Source organism: Pseudoliparis swirei, chromosome 9, assembly GCF_029220125.1.
Source record: "Pseudoliparis swirei isolate HS2019 ecotype Mariana Trench chromosome 9, NWPU_hadal_v1, whole genome shotgun sequence".
Taxonomy (NCBI): domain Eukaryota; kingdom Metazoa; phylum Chordata; class Actinopteri; order Perciformes; family Liparidae; genus Pseudoliparis; species Pseudoliparis swirei.
In genome coordinates this window covers 25,874,261-25,891,185 of record NC_079396.1, presented here as the reverse complement: position 1 = coordinate 25,891,185, position 16,925 = coordinate 25,874,261, and the positions used below count along the sequence as shown (strand labels likewise).

The window sequence follows — 16,925 nt, the reverse complement described above, 5'->3', positions numbered from 1 at the left end:
GACTGTGGTCCGTGGCTTCGCTATTTTCACGTTCCTGACTATCGAGCTCCCGATAACCAGGGTGTGTTCCTCAGTGTGTCGCTGAGCAGGGAAAACCGGTTGGAAACGTGAAGTGGTTGGTGCACAGCGGGCTTCTGTGTAGACTTACTACTCCTGCGAACAGTTACCCACGATCCCGGCTGATCGGGCACCACCGGAGAACAGCTATCAGCTGACTGTAGCTCCGCGCCGGCTACGGGAGAGGGCGGGCTAACTAGCATAGCTGTCTGAGCTTCGATGGCGCGGACCTTCATGAGACCTACAGACTAGTTCTTGTTGTCATACATTCTTAATTCTAATAGTTTTCTGGAGGTTTTAATGGCTGGGGTCAAATTGACCCCAAGGGTAAAAGATGTTAGTGCATTTGAAGGTAACAGGAGGGTTAAACACAAAAGGCAAATATTGCAATTTGATCATGACACTTAAAGAGGGTTACCATGACGACCACGTCCACAGTCTGTGTGACCAGGTGAGAGTGTTTGACCCTCATGGGCCACCGTAGACACATGGAGGAGGAGCCACACACACACACAGACATGCACACAGACACATAGACATGCACACACAGACATGCACACACACACACACACACACAGGTAGGTCAAACACACACAGACATGCACACACACAGGTATATGTATATATATATATGTATATGTATATATAAACATATATATGTATATATATGTATGTATATGCATATATGTGTATAGAACTCAAGGCTGAAGAAGTTTCACCAATTAGTTCTTTAGAATCACATGACTTTAATCTTCATCATCACCATTATCATCACCATCATCATCACCATCACCATCATTATCATCTTCATCATCATTACCATCATCATCACCATCATTATCAACTTCATCATCACCATCATCACCATCACTATCATCATCATCACCACCATCATCATTATCATCTTCATCATCACAGTCACCATCACTATCATCACCATCATTATCATCTTCATCATCATCTTCATCACCATCAGATACATTCTCATCGTTTGCAGTGGATAATAGATTTATTTTGTATTTCATAACTTGTTATAATATATTGTTTATCATCCACAATCTATTTATTTATTGTTTTTATAATTTACATAATAATAAAGTCAACAGACTGAAGTGAAGATCTGAATATTTACACCATGAGACACAAAGAATCAAGAATAAAACAACAAAGAAAAGAGATTCAGAAGAGGAGGAGGAGGAGGGGGAAGAGGAGGATGAAGAAGGACGAGGAGAGAGAAGAGTGCATGTGAGTATTTGTATGTGTTTGTGTGTGAGTGTCTGTGCGTGTGTGTAAGTGTGTGTGTGTGTGTGGTGTGTGTGAGTGTCTGTGTATGTGTGTGTGTAAGTGTGTGTGTGTGTGTGAATATATCAATATTTCCCGCCAGTATTCAAACTGAACTGAGAGTTCTTCGACTTTTCAAAATAAAGTTCGGAGCTTGTTTCTTTAATTTACTGATGCAACACAACTGGGTTGAGGTCATGATGAAAGAAGTTCTGGACTTTGTTGTTTGACCCTGAACGTCTCGGCAGCTGCTCTGAGCGTCTAATGCTGCTAATGATGCTTGAGAAAAGACAGGAGCCTGAAGGCAGCACGCACTCAGAGCCTGAAGGCAGCACGCACTGGGAGCCTGAAGGCAGCACGCACTGGGAGCCTGAAGGCAGCACGCACTGGGAGCGTCTGGGAAAGAAATTCATATATCGGAGAACCAGCCTCACAACATGACTCAGGCTGCTTTTATGAGCTGATGTTAGTGGACGATCAACTCTTTCGTCGCATGAACACAACACGCTCTGTCTTAACCTTCAGCGCAGCCAGCAGCTTACAGTGCTAATAATGTTAGTAGAGCAAACAGTGCTAACAGAGTTAGTAGAGCAAACAGTGCTAACAGAGCAAACAGAGCAAACAGTGCTAACAGTGTTAGTAGAGCAAACAGTGCTAACAGAGCAAACAGAGCAAACAGTGATAACAGAGCAAACAGAGCAAACAGTGCTAACAGAGCAAACAGAGCAAACAGTGATAACAGTGCTAACAGTGCTAACAGTGTTAGTAGAGCAAACAGTGCTAACAGAGCAAACAGAGCAAACAGTGGTAATAGAGCAAACAGAGCAAACAGAGCAAACAGTGGTAACAGAGCAAACAGAGCAAACAGTGCTAACAGTGCTAACAGTGTTAGTAGAGCAAACAGTGCTAACAGAGCAAACAGTGCTAACAGTGCTAACATAGCAAACAGAGTTAGTAAAGCAAACAGTGATAACAGAGCAAACAGTGCTAACAATGTTAACAGTGCTAACATAGTTAGTAAAGCAAACAGTGATAACAGTGCTAACAATGTTAACAGTGCTAACATAGTTAGTAAAGCAAACAGTGATAACAGTGCTAACAATGTTAACAGTGTAACCAAACCAGAGCAAACGGTGCTAACAATGCTAACAGTGCAACCAGAGCAAACGGTGCTAACAATGCTAACAGTGCATCCAGAGCAAACGGTGCTAACAGTGCTAACAGTGTTAACAGTACAAAGTAATGAAACACTGTGCTGCTCCATCTCATTCCTGTCTTCTTCCTCTGTGATTGTCTTCGGAGCATTTTCAAGTCAAACCGTATGCGTTGGACTAAAGTTATAAAAGTTCTGCGTGATGACCTCATCAGATTCACTCGCTTTTTATATTCTGGAGTCTCCAGCTGGTTTGGGTTCAGCTGGCCTCGCTGGAGAACAGTTCATCATCGCAACATCATCACGAGAGGGAATGCAGGTGGAAGTCTGTTCTCCATCCGCGTGCTCCTGAGCCTCGTGACATCATCACGCATCATGTGACCAGCTCCCAAACGTGTCATCGCTGCAGGTTCTTCGACATCGGTTCTGCTCATGGAACCTTTTGATGTTATTTCACTCAAAGAGGAGAGAACCTCCTCCTATCTCACTAAGGAGGAGAACCTCCTCCTATCTCAACCTTGTGTTGCCTTAGGGTCATTTTGACCCGAATCAATATTACACCCTCGTGTCGCCTTCGGGTTAATTTGACCCCATTCAATGTTTAATGTCGGTGTTCTTTCGGTAGTCAACAAACAAACATAAAGTGCCTCACACTTAAACTTGGAAAACAATATTAATTCTAATAATTTTCTGGAGGTTTTAATTGCTGGCGTCAAATTGAACCCAAAGGGTAAAATATGTTAGCAAATATAAAGGTAACAGGAGGGTGAAACATTGATTCGGGTCAAAATGACCCTAAGGCAACACAAGGGTTAAGAAGAGGAGAACCTTCTCTTATCTCACTGAGTAGAGGAGAACCTCCTCTTAGGAGGAGGCAAGGAGGAGAGGAGGAGGAGAGGAGGGGAGGAGAGAGGAGGAGGAGGAGGACAGATAAGATTGAGGACACAAAGGACTCCACTGTTTGGCTTCCTTCCTCGTCTCCTCTCTACAACCAGAGGAGTCGCCCCCTGGTGGTCAGGAGAGAGAATGCAGCTTCAACACATGAAGCATAGACTTCTATACAACCAGAGAACAGAGAAGGACTTGGTCTGCATGTAGGATGGAGTCAGAAGCTTATAGCTTATATTATTATATAATATGATTATGAACCTCATAAAGGACATGGATCTTTAACTTAATCATGAAACCAGATTCATGATTAGATATCAATATTAAAGCTGATGAGACTCATGTAAACACCCCATGTCACTGTTATCACTGTGTGTGTGTCTGTGTGTGAGTGTGTGTGTGTCTGTGTGTGTGTCTGTGTGTGTGTCTGTGTGAGTGTGTGTGTGTGTCTGTGTGTGTATGTGTGTGTGTCTGTGTGAGTGTTGGTGTGTGTCTGTGTGTGTCTGTGTGTGAGTGTGTGTGTGTGTGTGTGTGTCTGTGTGTGTGTGTGTGTCTGTGTGTGTGTGTGTGTCTGTGTGTGTGTCTGTGTGTGTGTGTGTGTGTCTGTGTGTGTCTGTGTGTGTGTGTGTGTGTCTGTGTGTGAGTGTGTGTGTCTGTGTGTGAGTGTGTGTGTCTGTGTGTGTATGTGTGTGTGTCTGTGTGTGAGTGTGTGTGTCTGTCTGTGTGAGTGTTGGTGTGTGTCTGTGTGTGTATGTGTGTGTGTCTGTGTGTGAGTGTGTGTGTGTGTGTGTGTGTGTATGTGTGTGTGTCTGTGTGTGAGTGTGTGTGTCTGTGTGTGTGTGTGTGTGTGTGCTCCAGGGTTCTCTCTTCAGCTGTAAAGGTTGAAGCACTTCAAGTGTTTTCGCTCCCTTCAAAGTGACTTGTCAAGTGACAGAGAGAACCTTCAGAGGGAACTCAGAGAGGGAACCTTCATTCTGAACCCTCATAGGGAACCTTCCGAAGGAACCTTCAGAAGGAACCCTCAGACGGAAGCTGCTTCAGGCCGTGGTGTGGTGAGGTCATGGCTTCATGCTCGGAGGGTAAACATGGTGTTCACATTATGCACTACACAACAACAACAACAACAAAAACAACAACAACAACTGAGCGTCTCCAGGTGGGTCCAGTCGTTAAACTTTCTGTCCGACGCAGGAACAATAAAATAAAAGGGATCGGACTTTCTCCATTACGCAACCAGCCTGGAAGATTCTGGAACAAGCTTTTATTTTGAAAAGCCCACATTGTCCTGTTGCTGTGTTGAAGGTCCTCCACAGCTTCCTGCTGTTTCGTGATCAAAGGTAAAAAAGAAAGAAGTATAAATAAATATGGAGACAGACGGGCAGCGGGAGGAGGAGGGGCTTCCTAATCCCGCCCACTTCCGGTTGATTTACCAAGAGAGTCGGGGGCGGCGGGGGAGTGGCTCACGGTCGCCCCCGGTTACCTAGAGGAGGGGCTACTGCACTCAGAGGCGGGGCAACAGAACTGATGGGCGTTGTCGTCATCTTCATCCTCTCTGAGAGACAGACAGACGAACAGAGAGACAGAGACGTGGAGGAGGAAGAGGAAGAAGAGGAGGAAGAGGGGGAAGGTAGACAGAATGGAGGAGGAGGTACAGAGTCAAGAAAGAGGGATGAGAAGAAAAGAAGAAGAGCAATCTAGTGATGGCGTTGAAGTTAAGAGCTGCAGTTGGCCACTAGATGGCAGCGCTCATACTGTATATATATATATATATGATAGCTGATCTACAATCAGTGAATTCCAGCACGAGCACAAACTCAGAACAACAAGAATCAAGAAAGTATAAAGTTTCTGCAACGAAACCAAACTACAAAATAAGAGCGTTCCTTGTCCATTTCATTATAAAACGAAGGGGGAAGAACGGAAGGGGGGGGGGGGGGGGTGATGATGATGATGGTGATGAAGATGAGAGTAGAGGTGATGATCCGTCACATTGTCCATTCAGCAGTTTTTATAATTCCTCATCTGGGTTAAATATTATAATAATATATTATATTACTATATTATAATATTATAATAATATACTATATTAATATAGTATAATATAACAATAATATACTATTATACTATAATATAATCGTAGTATAATACCAAAATAATATTATAATAATGTATTATTATAATATAATATTATTGTTATATTATAATAATATAATATAATAATATTAAAATAATAATACATATAATAATAAGATAATAATATATAATATAATATGATTATTATATTATATTATTCTAATATTATTCTAATAATATATTATTCTAATAATATAATATTATAATAAGATATATTTATAATATATTATAATATAATATAATTATAATATAATATAATAATATATTATTTGAATGCAGATTGAGCTCAACAGACACCAATGGGGGTGGGGGTGGGGGGGGGGTATCCTTTGGGGTAAACACATGTGATTGTCCTGGTGTCCACTCGGGGCATAACTGCTGTTTTATGGAGCACTAATGTGTTAAACATTTTTAAAAGACACAGAGAGAACTAGAAAAATTCCTTTTTGTTGTATTGCATTTTTTTTTTTAAACAGCAACATTACGCGAACACATTTTCTTTCAACGGGTTAAAAATGTAATATATAATTACATTTCTCTGACACATTTCTTGATTTGTTTTAAAGTGAGAAACAAGGGTTCAAATTGAGTCAAAAGCTCATATTCACTATAGTAATCAGGTAAGTGTGTGTGTGGGAGGGGGGAGGTTTGATGGTCTTTTGGGGAGAAGGTGCATGAGATGAATGCTTCCCCATGTGTGTGTATGTGTGTGTGTGTGTGTGGGGGGGGGGGGGTAATGGGGGGTAATGTTCTAGGTGCACCACGCATTGGCAGCTAATTTGATGAATTTGACAAATGTGATTTGGACCAAAACATCTGAAGTCCACTTCCTATTTACTATTCACCTCCTGTTTACCATTCCACTTCCTGTTTACTATTCACTTCCTGTTTACCAGTTCTGAATCACACTGGTCCACGTGGACTTCTTAGGCCCAGTTTAAGTTAACGACTTTCACAAATACTACAATATGTTTTTGTACGTATTGTCAATAGATCACGTGATCAGCAGATCATGTGATCAATAGATCACGTGATCATGTGATCAGTAGAACATGTGATCACTAGATCATGATGTTTTTCTAATCTCTGATCATGTGACTTTGTAAACAACCAATCAGTGTTTAGGCCAATAGGAGGAGAGCTAGTGACGTAAGCTAAATAAAATAAATATACACTTTTATTAATCCCCAAGGGGAAATTAGTTCTCTGCATTTAACCCATCCTTAGTTATTAAGGAGCAGTGGGCTGCAGTGATGCGCCCGGGAAGCAGCTGGGGGTTCAGTGCCTTGCTCAAGGACACTTCGACTTGCAACTAATGGGGAGAGCGGGGATCGAACCCACAACCTTGCGGTTGCAGGACGACCCCCTGACCCCACTGAGCTACAGCCGCCCAAAAAGCTAGTGGAGTTAGCAGCACTTCAGTTACATGATGGTGCATTTAGGCTCTGCTCAGTGAACATGAGTACTGGCTGAAGGTACATGATAACGTTCCCATGATGCGTTCAGGCTCTCCTAAGACCATCAATGTGTATACACGTATTAGGGATCCGTTGCACCTCTAGTTTTAATATTTAATTTGTATTTGGAGCAAAAATGATGTCCGTCAAATTCGCTCTCAATTGGGGGGGATCATGTGATCAGGAGGGGGGTGGGGGGGGTCCTCCCTGCTGGTCCTTACCTTGCCTGCTCGTGGTGCTTGGCGGGGGGCAGGCGGAGGCGCGCGGGGCAGCAGTACTGATGGAAGGTGGCGTGGCTGTGAGGAGGAAGGCTGGAGGAGTAGAGAGAGGAGGAGGAGGAGGTGGAGGAGGGAGGAGTGGTGGTGCTAGGAGGGTTGTTGGAGGAACGACAAGAGGTGTTGGTAGTGGAACAGGTGGAGGAGGAATGAGACCTGACAGAAAGAGAGAGAGAGAGAGAGGGAGAGAGAGAGAAAAAAGAGAGAACAATAAAGTCAAGAGAGAAACAGAGAAAGGTGGACAACAACAACAACAACAACAGACAGGCACATGTAAACATACACCATTAGCACAGTTAGCATTACAGCACACTTTCAGCAATAGCTTAGCACACATTTTAACAGCAGCATAGCAAACAGCAAGTAGCTTAGCTCATGGTTAGCATCGCATGTTAGCATTAGATTAGCATACATATTTAAATGGCAGCAAACAGCCTTTAGTGAAGTCTCAACTGTCGTCACACCAGCGTGCAACATGACCGTCACGAGTGTTAGAGCGCACAATGTGTCTCAGCTCATGGTTAGCACACAGTCAGCCTCGGCCCTCAGCGGTTAGCATCACAGCGGTCCATGTGTAGAGTGACTCAGGAGAGGGAGGAGGATGCAGATATATAGTTCACTAAAGTATTCAGAGGAGACTCGTGTCCCGCTCCCTAACCGCGATTAGCCGATTAGCCGATTAGCGGCTAATCGGCTAATACCTCTCCATTGAATATAATCTTCCACTCTTCTCAGGCTGTAGTTGAATCATTTGGCTGATGGTCTCCTCCAGATCTGGTCCAGGTTTGGTTTCCTCCATGTCTGTCCTGGGCCTAGAGCCTGTGACCGTGAAGCTAAAGAAAGGAGCTAACCGTTAGCTGAACCCGGCTAATGACCAATCTGTCTGATGTGTTCCTGGGTTCGATGGCCGTGTCGCTGACCTCACCAATACAGCTTCATCCTCCACGCCCGACCAGCCACGACTACTTCCAGAGCACAATGTGTTGGGTTGCAGCAGCTTTAATATTGCCAACATTTCAAGATATTTTCAATGTCACCTCTCATTTTATGAACCAGAATTTGTTGTTTGTGTGCGTATTAAAACAAACATTATGAAGTCGTGCAAAAAGGAAGATGTCTGAGAACTTAATAACCACAAGAGAACGACTAGCGAGCCAGAAAACGGTGCTAGCTTAGCATTAATAATCTAAATGATTAGAATGAGTTTAAGGTCAACTCAACCTTCGCTAAGTCCCGCCCCCCGCTACTGCCACTCGGTACGTAACCATGGAGCCCACAGTGTCACTAACTGACAACTATTCTCTCTTCTGACCACCAGGGGGCGACTCCTCTGGTTGTATAGAAGTCAATGCTTCATGTGTTAAAGCTGCATTCTCTCTACTGACCACCAGGGGGCGACTCCTCTGGTTGTATAGAAGTCTATGCTTCACGTGTTAAAGCAGCATTCTTTCTACTGACCACCAGGGGGCGACTCCTCTGGTTGTATAGAAGTGATTGCTTCACGTGTTAAAGCAGCATTCTCTCTCCTGACCACCAGGGGGCGACTCTTCTGGTTGTATAGAAGTTATTGCTTCATGTGTTAAAGTTGCATTCTCTCTACTGACCACCAGGGGGCGAATCCTATGGTTGTATAGAAGTCTCTGCTTCACGTGTTAAAGCTGCATTCTCTCTCCTGACCACCAGGGGCGACTCCTCTGGTTGTATAGAAGCCTATGCTTCATGTGTTAAAGCTCTTCTTCTCTCTGCCCCCTTCCTCCTCTCCAGTGTACCAGTTGTTTTAGGAGTGAGCTGCTGCTACTGCAGAGCAGGCTGGAGCCCTTCATTACCATACTGCGGAGGGCGAGAGACACAGATACAAACAGAAAGAGAGAGAGTCGAGTGCTGCAGAATGTGACACAGGTCAGACCGCCACCATCGGTTATTTTTAGATCAAGATTCCATATTTCACTGTCGTATCGAGGGCTACCTCCATCTGCTCTCCAACGGCTTGGTGGAGGTAACTGCTCCACCCAATTCCTCACCTTTCTCACACTGCTATTCTGAACTGCACCTTCTTTTCATTAGGTTTGAGAAGTTGAAAATATTCCTCGATTTTTGTCTCGGCTTGTTATTCAGGGGTGATGGGGGTCCCAGCCAGACCAGTAGAGAACCACTGCCCCGGACCAGTGGAGAACCACTGCCTCAGACCAGTGGAGAACCACTACCCCGGACCAGTGGAGAACCACTGCCCCGGCCCAGTGGAGAACCACTGCCCCGGCCCAGTGGAGAACCACTGCCCCGGACCAGTGGAGAACCACTGCCCCGGACCAGTGGAGAACCACTGCCCCGGACCAGTGGAGAACCACTGCCCCAGACCAGTGGAGAACCACTGCCCCAGACCAGTGGAGAACCACTGCCCCAGACCAGTGGAGAACCACTGCCCCGGACCAGTGGAGAACCACTACCCCGGACCAGTGGAGAACCACTGCCCCGGACCAGAGGAGAACCACTGCCCCAGACCAGTAGAGAACCACTGCCCCGGACCAGGAGACCTTTGATGTATCACTTTCTTCTTCTTCTTCTTCTTCTTCTTCTTCTTCTTCTTCTTCTTCTTCTTCTTCTTCTTCTTCTTCTTCTTCTTCTTCTTCTTCTTCTTCTTGTTTTACTTGTTCTTCTTAATCGTCATCATCATCATAATCATCTTCTTCTTCATAATCATCTTCTTCATCATCATCTTCATCATCATCATCATCTTCTTCTTCATCTTCTTCATCATCATCAAAATGAGAAACGCTACATTTCAGTTGCAGCAGCTCCCAGAAAGGAGGCCATGCCAACACTGTTGTTAAGGGCAACCGTTTCAAATGAAGAAACATGTTGTCACGGTAACAAGGACTTTACGTATGAGTGTGTGTGATTTAAATAGATCCTCTACGGCAGTTGATTTACTATCCCCAATAGGTCCCCCACACACACACACACACACACACTCACACACACACACACAGGTGCAGTATGCAATGTTACTAATACACAGAGACAGGAAATAGTTTTCTCATGGCGGATGTGACTTCTCTAATACGTTCATAGTCAACATATTATCTATTAATAACTCAGTGGACAAGTTGCATCACCACTACTTCAAAGGGCAAACCGAGAGTTAAAGTTGTAAGACCTGTCAATCACATTGTAGCCCCGCCCCTAAAGCATACCGCGTTTTATGCTTTGACTCTAAATGATCATTATGTACTATCTGCAAATAAACATTAAAGAGTACATCCTCCATCGGGACACAAGGTACTATCTCCTCACTCTTTACACCCAGGACCTGGGTTAGGGTCGTGGGTTAGCGCCCCCCACCCCCCGGGACCTGGGTTAGGGTTAGGGTTCCCCCCCTAACCCAGATTCCTCCCAGGTCGTGGGTTAGGGTCCCCCCAGGACATTGAAATACTGTGGGGGGGTTCTATTGCACTGTGCGCAATGTAAAGGGTGACCACTAGGGGTCAGCAGTTACAATGTAAAGGGTGACCACTAGGGGTCAGCAGTTACAATGTAAAGGGTGACCACTAGGGGTCAGCAGTTACAATGTAAAGCAGTGGTCGCCAACCCGTCGATCGCGATCGACCGGTCGATCTCGGAGACGTTCCCTGTCGATCTCCAAAATGAAATGAAAATAAAATCAGAAACACATTGTTCCTCGTTCTCGAACATTTTCTGAAGTGTCTTCTGAAACGTTTTCTTCCTGACTGGAAGATCGACGTCAGAAAAGATCTCCGCCTGATTTTAATGAACGTCTGAAAACGGGTTCTCTGACAGCCGTGTTGTCAGCTGTGCTCCCCGAAAGAGGGGAGCGTATAGTACAGGTGGGGCGCAGGGGAAATGCAGAAAGACCTTTATTCATAACTTTACATATTACACAAGTTCAAAGTACAAGGACATACGTCATCAATAAATACATGTTGTAATGCCTGTACCTTAGTGTAAATGTTTACGTTACGACATTAACAAATTACGCCTGCGCGACAGCCGAGATTCTTGGCGACTTGCCAGGTTTTACCTCCGTGAGTTCGGCTTTTCAGCTGTTGTCCTTCAAAATAAAAGCTCAATATTTAGCTTTTTTTCTTGTCTGATGGAGCAATCTGGTTAACTTGAAAGTGATTGCAATTGTATTTATTCTATTTGAAAAAGCTCAGATGCAGAAGTCACAAATGGTGATTCTCATATTTATTATTATTATAATTATTTAAATCTGAGGATGTCTGTAGAGCTGATGTGAACGTATTCACCAACGGGCTGACTTCAGAACCAATCCCAGATGAGAAAACTTTCATGAATACCAAATTTGCCCCGAAAAACTCGTCAGTGAAGTTGAGAAAATCACCAAATCAAAGACCAGGAGCTGGATGACTGACAGCAGCTCACAGACGGCCTCAGACTGTCTGTCTGTGATTATGAACTAACTACAAGCTCACAGGCAGAGTTCAGTCACAGCCACCACACTGACTGGAGTCACATGGCTTGATGGCATTATGATGATCATGTTGTCAGTGTCGTGTTGTAATGTAAACAAATACAACATTTATATTGGTAGTTCATCCAGCTGCTCATTGTAAATGTGTTTTTTCTTGTTCATATTGTGTGCGGTGAACAACTATCTTACTTTTTATATTGCACTTAAATTCTGTGTTCCTGGTCTCATCAATTTGAAAGCTGGACCAAAGTGTTTTGATTTCATTCAATTAGAATTAGGCCAAATAAAAAGCCTCAAGTCATAAGTCCAGTCTGGACCGTTGTTTTCTCTCAACGCCTCAATAGGTAGATCTTGCCGGTCATGAAGGCAGAGGTAAGGGATCTTGGGCTCAAAAAGGTTGGTGACCACTGATATAAAGGGTGACCACTAGGGGTCAGCAGTTACAATGTAAAGGGTGACCACTAGGGGTCAGCAGTTACAATGCAAAGGGTGACCACAAGGGGTCAGCAGTTACAATGCAAAGGGTGACCACTAGGGGTCAGCAGTTACAATGTAAAGGGTGACCACTAGGGGTCAGCAGTTACAATATAAAGGGTGACCACTAGGGGTCAGCAGTTACAATGTAAAGGGTGACCACTAGGGGTCAGCAGTTACAATGCAAAGGGTGACCACTAGGGGTCAGCAGTTACAATATAAAGGGTGACCACTAGGGGTCAGCAGTTACAATGTAAAGGGTGACCACTAGGGGTCAGCAGTTACAATGCAAAGGGTGACCACTAGGGGTCAGCAGTTACAATATAAAGGGTGACCACTAGGGGTCAGCAGTTACATTGCAAAGGGTGACCACTAGGGGTCAGCAGTTGTAATGTAAAGGGTGACCACTAGGGGTCAGCAGTTACAATATAAAGGGTGACCACTAGGGGTCAGCAGTTACAATATAAAGGGTGACCACTAGGGGTCAGCAGTTACAATGTAAAGGGTGACCACTAGGGGTCAGCAGTTACAATATAAAGGGTGACCACTAAGGGTCAGCAGTTACAATGTAAAGGGTGACCACTAGGGGTCAGCAGTTACAATATAAAGGGTGACCACTAGGGGTCAGCAGTTACAATGCAAAGGGTGACCACTAGGGGTCAGCAGTTACAATATAAAGGGTGACCACTAGGGGTCAGCAGTTACAATGTAAAGGGTGACCACTAGGGGTCAGCAGTTACAATATAAAGGGTGACCACTAGGGGTCAACAGTTACAATGTAAAGGGTGACCACTAGGGGTCAACAGTTACAATGTAAAGGGTGACCACTAGGGGTCAGCAGTTACAATGCAAAGGGTGACCACTAGGGGTCAGCAGTTACAATATAAAGGGTGACCACTAGGGGTCAGCAGTTACAATGCAAAGGGTGACCACTAGGGGTCAGCAGTTACAATATAAAGGGTGACCACTAGGGGTCAGCAGTTACAATGTAAAGGGTGACCACTAGGGGTCAGCAGTTACAATATAAAGGGTGACCACTAGGGGTCAGCAGTTACAATGTAAAGGGTGACCACTAGGGGTCAGCAGTTACAATATAAAGGGTGACCACTAGGGGTCAGCAGTTACAATGTAAAGGGTGACCACTAGGGGTCAACAGTTACAATGTAAAGGGTGACCACTAGGGGTCAGCAGTTACAATGCAAAGGGTGACCACTAGGGGTCAGCAGTTACAATATAAAGGGTGACCACTAGGGGTCAGCAGTTACAATGTAAAGGGTGACCACTAGGGGTCAGCAGTTACAATATAAAGGGTGACCACTAAGGGTCAGCAGTTACAATGTAAAGGGTGACCACTAGGGGTCAGCAGTTACAATATAAAGGGTGACCACTAGGGGTCAGCAGTTACAATGTAAAGGGTGACCACTAGGGGTCAGCAGTTACAATGCAAAGGGTGACCACTAGGGGTCAACAGTTACAATATAAAGGGTGACCACTAGGGGTCAGCAGTTACAATGCAAAGGGTGACCACTAGGGGTCAGCAGTTACAATATAAAGGGTGACCACTAGGGGTCAGCAGTTACAATGTAAAGGGTGACCACTAGGGGTCAGCAGTTACAATATAAAGGGTGACCACTAGGGGTCAACAGTTACAATGTAAAGGGTGACCACTAGGGGTCAGCAGTTACAATGTAAAGGGTGACCACTAGGGGTCAACAGTTGGTGTTTGATGAAGCGCGTTCATGTTTTTGTGCCGTTGTAACAACCCGTAGACGTCAGGGACACGACTAAACAAAGTTCGGTAAAGTTGGAAAGATATTCACAGATTCTGACTTCCCGTGTCACACAAGCACACACAGACACACACAGACACGCACACACACATACACACACACACAGACACACACAGACACGCACACACAGACCAGACACACACATACACACACACATTTCTTCATTATTAATATTTAGTGCCTGCTTCAGGTGCTGAAGGTAAATCTGAGCTTTGCATTTTGCTGCATCATGCATCAGAACCACCAACATGCCCCAGTGAATTGTGGGATGTCTGTGGATCTCTTCTTCACTGCCGTCAGACTCCATCATTGATTTCTGCCTGCTACATCACTTGCAAGCTGGAGATCAGTGTGTCCCACAATATCAGCTGTACCTGAACGCTTCATGACTCATTCTTTAATTTTGATTGGTCAGGATGCCTCAGATCTGAAAGTCTATTTGAGCTCATGAGATTATCTCTGTCTCTGTTGTCCTTCAACACCACTTCTCCACGGCTAACAAACACCACATGACGGCTACCAAAGGAGCTGCTGCCGCGTCGTTGCCCACGGCAACACGCGGCCCTGTGGCTCCGTCATACTTCCTGATAGGATGCTCTGAAGATAGCGTTGCCAGGCAACACACCCAATTCTAGGCAGTGAACAATGATTTCTGATTGGAGAGAAATTTATTCAGAGCAACCGAACGACCACAGAGAGAGAGCCCTGAAGCCAAGAGCTCATCACATGACGTAGCCGTGTGGAGCTCATCACATGACGTAGCCGTGTGGAGCTCATCACATGACGTAGCCGTGTGGAGCTCATCACATGACGTAGCCGTGTGGAACTCATCACATGACGTAGCCATGTGGAGCTCATCACATGACGTAGCCGTGTGGAGCTCATCACATGACGTAGCCTCGTGGAGCTCATCACATGACGTAGCCGTGTGGAGCTCATCACATGACGTAGCCGTGTGGAGCTCATCACATGACACGTAGCTGCTCCACCAGCAGAACTACAACCTTCCTCTGTTAGCTGACAGGAGGATGGACAATCACCCCCCCCCCCTCCACATCCTGTTTCACGCTTTAATAAATCACATTGCATAAAAAACCTGCAGAGGTTTGAGGTTCAGAGGTTCAGAGGTTTGAGGTTCAGAGGTTAGAGGTCCAGAGGTTCTGAGGTTCAGAGGTTCAGAAGTTTGAGGTTAGAGATTCAGAGGTTAGAGGTTCAGAGGCTAGAAGTTCAGAGCTTAGAGGGTCAGAGGCTAGAGGTTCAGAGGTTAGAGGTTCAGAGGTTAGATGTTCAGAGGTTAGAGGTCCAGAGGTTCAGAGGTTCAGAGGTTCGAGGTTCGAGATTCAGAGGTTAGAGGTTCGAGGTTCAGAGGTTAGAGGTCCAGAGGTTAGAGGTCCAGAGGTTCAGAGGTTCAGAGGTTCGAGGTTCGAGGTTCGAGATTCAGAGGTTAGAGGTTCGAGGTTCAGAGGTTAGAGGTCCAGAGGTTCAGAGGTTCGAGGTTCAGAGGTTAGATGTTCAGAGGTTAGAGGTCCAGAGGTTAGAGGTCCAGAGGTTCAGAGGTTCAGAGGTTCGAGGTTCAGAGGTTAGAGGTTCAGAGGTTCGAGGTTCAGAGGTTAGAGGTTCAGAGGTTAGAGGTTCAGAGGTTCAGAGGTTCAGTGGTTCAGAGGTTAGAGGTTAGAGGTTCAGAGTGTAGAGGTTCAGAGGTTACAGGTGAATTCTGGTCGCCTTCCTGTCGTGTGGTCTTTGACTTTGGGAGAACATCTGAAATGGTAACTTACGGTTTCTGGTGGTGGAGGGTGTGGGCGTGGTGGTTGTTGGAGGTGTTGGCTCTGTGCTGGCGCTCCAGCCTCTCCTTCTCCTGCTCCACAAAGTTGGTGTTGGTGCCGGTGCTGGTGGAGGGCATCCGGGCCAGCCGGCTGTGGGCCCACGGCTGATCCCTGGGCGGGATCAGAGGTGGTGCAGGTGGAGCCGGGGCAGAGATCGGAGACGGGATCTGGGTGGGGATCGAGATGGAGGTCGGGATGAAAGCCGGAGCGGAGGCCGGTATCGCCGCGGTACTGGTGCTGTTGGAGCTGTTGTAGGAGTGGTGGGTGGAGGAGGGGTGGTGCTGCTGATGGTACTGGTGGTGGTGGCTGTGGTGGAGTGGGATCGATGATGGAGGCTTGGGAGGAGCTTGGTATTGGCTGTTGTGGTGGTGTTGGTGGTGGGGATTCTTGGCAGAAATGGATGTCGGTGTGTTCTGAGTCGGCGGAGGTGGCGGAGGAGGAGGAGGCAGCGGAGGCTCGGGCGGAGGAGCAGGCGGAGCAGGAGCAACGGGTTGCCGGTCCAGACGCAGTTCCTTGTTCTCCTGGCTGAGCCGGTCCAGTTGGACCTCCAGCTCCTCGATTCGGCGCCGCTGAGTCTCCAGAAGCTTCTGCTGGCTCTCGATGATGTTGTTGAGCTCCAGAAGGTACTCCACGGCCCGGTTCGGGCTCTCGGGGCCCGGATGAGCATCCATGACTTTTCTGGTTTGAGAACTAGCCGAAAAGGAACGGCTCGTAAATAGATCCCGGTAGTCCTGTGAGTCCGGGGCTACGGGCTCTACGGTCTAGTCTACACAAAACGCCTGAAGACTACAAAGTAAACCCTACGGCCCTGAGCCCTACACCTCAACAACTAAACTACCCTTCGCCCTCCCCCCCACCAGAGGTGAGTGGGGGGGAGAGGACTTTTTCTTCTTTGAGTTCTGATTGGAAGATCAAGATGGACCTCGTCCTCGCCGACTCCAATCAGAGAGCTGTATCGAGTCGTCGACCATCCCCCGGTCCAGTCAGGTGCTTCTGTTGGGCTTCAGACCCATGACGGTTTCCAAACAGAAGGAATAAAGAGAGAGAGTCTTCCCCCTCCGACAACGACTCTTTGTCTTTCCGCAGGTCAGCGCCTCACTTGTATTCGCTCTTTGCCCTCCATGCGGAAGACCGTTGGTTTCCA

General features: G+C 46.1%; 1 protein-coding gene and 1 long non-coding RNA gene across 3 annotated transcripts in view; both read right to left on the bottom strand.

Moving 5' to 3' along the window:
* LOC130198905 (IQ motif and SEC7 domain-containing protein 1-like) overlaps positions 1–16,241 on the bottom strand; it is a 39,870-nt gene extending 23,629 nt beyond the window's left edge. Inside the window, 1 exon segment of the mRNA XM_056422008.1 lies at positions 15,734–16,241. Coding sequence (XP_056277983.1) covers positions 15,734–15,858 — 125 coding nt within the window. The 5' untranslated portion in view covers positions 15,859–16,241.
* On the bottom strand, positions 4,626–7,909 carry LOC130199849 (uncharacterized). 2 transcript variants are annotated; one of them, XR_008832901.1, is made up of 4 exons: positions 7,747–7,909; positions 7,191–7,400; positions 4,810–4,931; positions 4,626–4,699 (listed from the first exon to the last, which is right to left on the bottom strand). It is a non-coding gene; the product is annotated as an uncharacterized LOC130199849 (long non-coding RNA). The 2 variants fall into 2 exon arrangements; XR_008832900.1 differs by having other exon boundaries at positions 7,657–7,907.
* Positions 16,242–16,925: the final 684 nt, after the last annotated feature.